Consider the following 3,938-nt stretch of genomic DNA (forward strand, 5'->3'; position numbering starts at 1 on the left):
TTGTCTTTTTCAAGAACTCATTGCAGAACCTCACGCATTCCTCTGCGAGATACGCCTCCGCAATACAACCCTCTGGTCTTGCAGGATTTCGTATGAAGTCTTTCAGCACTTTCATATACCTGCATATAAGATAAAATTTATTAAAATTTCAGAAGCATGATTATTGACTCTTATTGACTCCATAAGATGACAACTTCGACGCTATAAGTTATACCTCTCAAATGGGTACATCCAACGGAATTGGACAGGTCCACATAACCGAGCTTCCCTGCCTAGATGAACTACCAAATGCACCATTATATCGAAGAAACTTGGAGGAAAAAACCTCTCAAACATGCAGAGAGTTTCCACAATTTCTGTTTCCATTACTGAGATTTTCTCTCTATCAATTACTCGCTGACAAAGATGATGGAAGAAAGCACACAGGCGTCCAATAGCTATTCTAACACCTGTAGGTAATAACCCTGTAAGAAAGACCCATTGGAGATCAGTGTGTGAAAATATATAATTGTGGACTAATATACAAAGTTAAAAGAGCTTCAGTTGATACCTCTAATCGCAACCGGCAGAAGCTGTTGCATCAACACCTGGTAATCATGTGATTTCATTCCTGATATCTTACATTCTTCTATCTTCACACACCTTGATATATTTGAGCAGTAACCATCCGGACCTCTAAAGTCAAAGAGACGCTTGCAGAATACTTTCTTCTCTTTGCTGGAAAAAGACCAAGGTGCTGGAGGAAGGTAAGTTCTTTTCCCACGGGGTTGAGGATGTAAATCCTTCCTGATGCCAAGCAGTTGCAGATCTTTTCTAGCGTTAAGACCATCTTTTGATTTTCCACAATGCAACAATGTTGCGATAAGGCTTGCAGCAACATTTCTTTCCACGTGCATCACGTCTAAATTGTGTCGCACCGGAAGTTCCTTTACAAAACAATCACATAAGAGTGTCAAAGAAAGCTAGACATAGAACAATTCTTACAACGAAGTCAAATATAGAAGGAACATACCTCCCAATAAGGCAACTTGAAAAATATTGACCTCTTCTTCCATCTAGATAGCTCCTCCTCATCAACTGCTTCTTCCTCTTCCTCTGATTCACTGGATTCATCATCCGTATTTGACTCAGATCCAACAGCCTCTTTCATCTTCCTCTTCTTTCCAGTTACTTTCACATTTCCAAATTCATTCTCGTAGTTTCTGAGTATTTGGCTTATGTTACGACCACTCAGAATCCTACCCTTTCTCCCATACTCGGTTTTACCATCAAACCATGATTTCTTTCCTCGATAAGCATGTCTCGGAGGTAGACCTTTCCGATGTGACATATATACGTGCTTCCTGCAATTACTCAGCCAGATACTATCTGTGTTTTTCCCACACACAGGACATCCCATTTTGCCTTTTACCTTACACCCTGCAAGATTGCCATACGCAGGAAAATCCTGAATGGTCCATAGAACCATTGCGTGAAAGTGGTCTGACTGAATGCATCGTACGTGACCACTCCTTTCTCCCACAACAGGTTTAGATCCTCTATAAGTGGTTCTAAATACACATCAATATTGTTTCCAAGTTGGGTTGGACCAGGAATCAGCAATGACAACATGATGTTCTCCTCCTTCATACACTTCTCAGGTGACATGTTGTAGTTGACAAGCAAAACAGGCCAACAACTGTAGTTCACATTCTTCATGCTAAAAGGATTGAACCCATCAGTCGACAGCCCTAGCCTGAGATTCCGTTCTTCAGCAGCAAAGGACGGGTACTTGTCATTCATCTGATCCCAAGTTACAGAATCTACCGGATGCCTGCTTTTTCCATCAGTGCTCTTATTACTAAAATGCCACCTTAAGTCCTTCGCCATGTCCTCTGATCTGAACATCCTCTTCAGCCGTGGGATTATCGGAAAATACCTCAGAACTTTCTCTGGAATACCTTTCCTCACATCACCTGTGCGCTTGTTAATCTTCCATCTTGAAGCATTGCATTTCGGACAGTTGTCTAGCTTCTCAAGCTCCTTCCTGAACAAACAACAATCGTTCACACAAGCGTCTATCTTCTCATAACCCATATCAAAGGATTTCAGAAACCTTTTCACTTCATACAACGATGTGTGCAAGACATTATCCTCTGGTAGCATCTGTCGTAAAGTCTCAAGCAACTTATCGAAGCTTCTGTCAGACCAACCACTCTCTGTCTTTATCCTAAAGAGGGAAACTATCGCCGAGAGCTTGCTGTGGCTAGTACAACTTGGATACAGAGGTGTTTCTGCATCTGCTAGCTTAGCAAGAAACTCATCTTCTTCCTTATTTTCACCTTCAGCAACCTCACTTACATTACGCTGCCTAACAAAATCTTCATCGAGAAACTCAGCTGCTTGATATAACCCTAAAATCTCTATGTTCCTATCACTTGCATCGCTTCTACAGCCAGTCCCTGATAATACTTCTCCATGATGATACCAATCCTCACGCATCTTGTAACTCAAATCCATTCCTCTAGTCACTAGATGATCAACAACAACAACGGCTGAGTGACGATCAACATTGCGACAGTCTGCGCATGGGCAAATGATCAGCTCAGACTCTGCTAAATCTGCACCAACACATCTCACAAACTCCCTCGCACCTCTCTCATAACCAGGATCAGCTCTGAATCACACATGAAAGCATAAATTAAACTTTTTTCATCACACAAAAATCAGTAACTATAATATATTTTGTTTTTCATTACCTGTTTAGATGAACCCATGATTTTTCCACCATTTTTATGCTCTAAGTTTCTCACCCATAACCAACAAACAAAAAACATAAGAGTATGTCAAACACCAAACACACACATTGTCATTCACATAAGCAGCAATAAACTATTCAATCGTCAAACATTCAGATACTAAAACTCACACAATCAAAAACAATCAACAGTACAACATAAAAATTGTCAACAAAAATCACCTCAATCAACGACTTCACTCTACAGAAAAGCTCAAACCTGCAAATCAAAACAGAACAAACAAAAAATCAAATCGTAATCGCCACAAAAAAAGAATCAAACTTCAGTCCTCACGATATCGAATCCGAAACTGAATTGAAAATCTCTAATCCACATGTCCTCAAATCGAAATTGGAATTGATAATCTCTAATCCTCATGTCCTCAAATCGAAATCATAAAATTGTAAAAGTGGAAAGAACTTAAAAAAATTAATCGGCGAAATTCTAAAAACTGAATCTAGGGTTCAGACAGACAAAATCGAAATTGGGTTTCACCTGGAATCTGACCGCCGGCGACGACAACACCACAGCCAGGAAGATCTTCGAGAAATGTCGGAGAGAGCTGAGGGTTCACTGTTGCATGCCTCGTCGATGAGGAAATTAAAGCTGAAAAAAAAAACATAAGCTAAAGAGCTAAAATGCCCCGACACTTTACCGCTCATTTATTTTTTATTCTTTTTTTTCCCGGGTTAATGAAATTGTTCACCAGCGTTTATAAAACGCTACAAAAAGGTCGGGTATCGGATTAAACTACTTTTCGTAGCAGTTTGTGAATTCGTGCTACCGTAAACTGCTACCAATACCCATATTTCTTGTAGTGAAAAACTCCACTTAAGAAGAAAAATATCGATTTTTAAGTGTTTAATCAAGAGAGTTTGAGAGATCTTTGTGTTTAAAGCTGTTTCCTTCTTAATCTATCATCTCCATCTCCATTTCTCATCATTAATCATGCCAATCTTCTCAACTTGCAAAGGTTTAAGAGAGATTAGTGTGATTAGTGAGTAGTCACCTTAATGAGGTTCTAGATGTATAGGTTAGGGTGCTAAAGTGTTAGATTAGGAGTGCTTAGGGCTAGATTCATTGATTCATCTCTCTAAACAGCTGTTCTCTAGGCTAGATCCTTGCACATCACTTGAGATCTAGATTCTGAGAATTTCATGC

General features: G+C 39.7%; 1 protein-coding gene across 1 annotated transcript in view; it reads right to left on the reverse strand.

Annotated features, from left to right (window-relative positions):
• Positions 1-2,770, reverse strand: part of LOC112083065 — a 3,741-nt gene extending 971 nt beyond the window's left edge. The window contains exons 1-6 of the mRNA XM_024150792.1: positions 2,739-2,770; positions 1,412-2,656; positions 1,013-1,343; positions 551-926; positions 215-464; positions 35-119 (exon numbers count right to left, since the gene is read on the reverse strand). Of these exons, the coding sequence (XP_024006560.1) occupies positions 35-119; positions 215-464; positions 551-926; positions 1,013-1,343; positions 1,412-2,656; positions 2,739-2,770 (2,319 nt within the window). The remainder of the gene's footprint in view (positions 1-34; positions 120-214; positions 465-550; positions 927-1,012; positions 1,344-1,411; positions 2,657-2,738) is intronic.
• Positions 2,771-3,938: the final 1,168 nt, after the last annotated feature.

Source organism: Eutrema salsugineum, unplaced genomic scaffold, assembly GCF_000478725.1.
Source record: "Eutrema salsugineum unplaced genomic scaffold, Eutsalg1_0 scaffold_7, whole genome shotgun sequence".
NCBI classification, from domain to species: domain Eukaryota; kingdom Viridiplantae; phylum Streptophyta; class Magnoliopsida; order Brassicales; family Brassicaceae; genus Eutrema; species Eutrema salsugineum.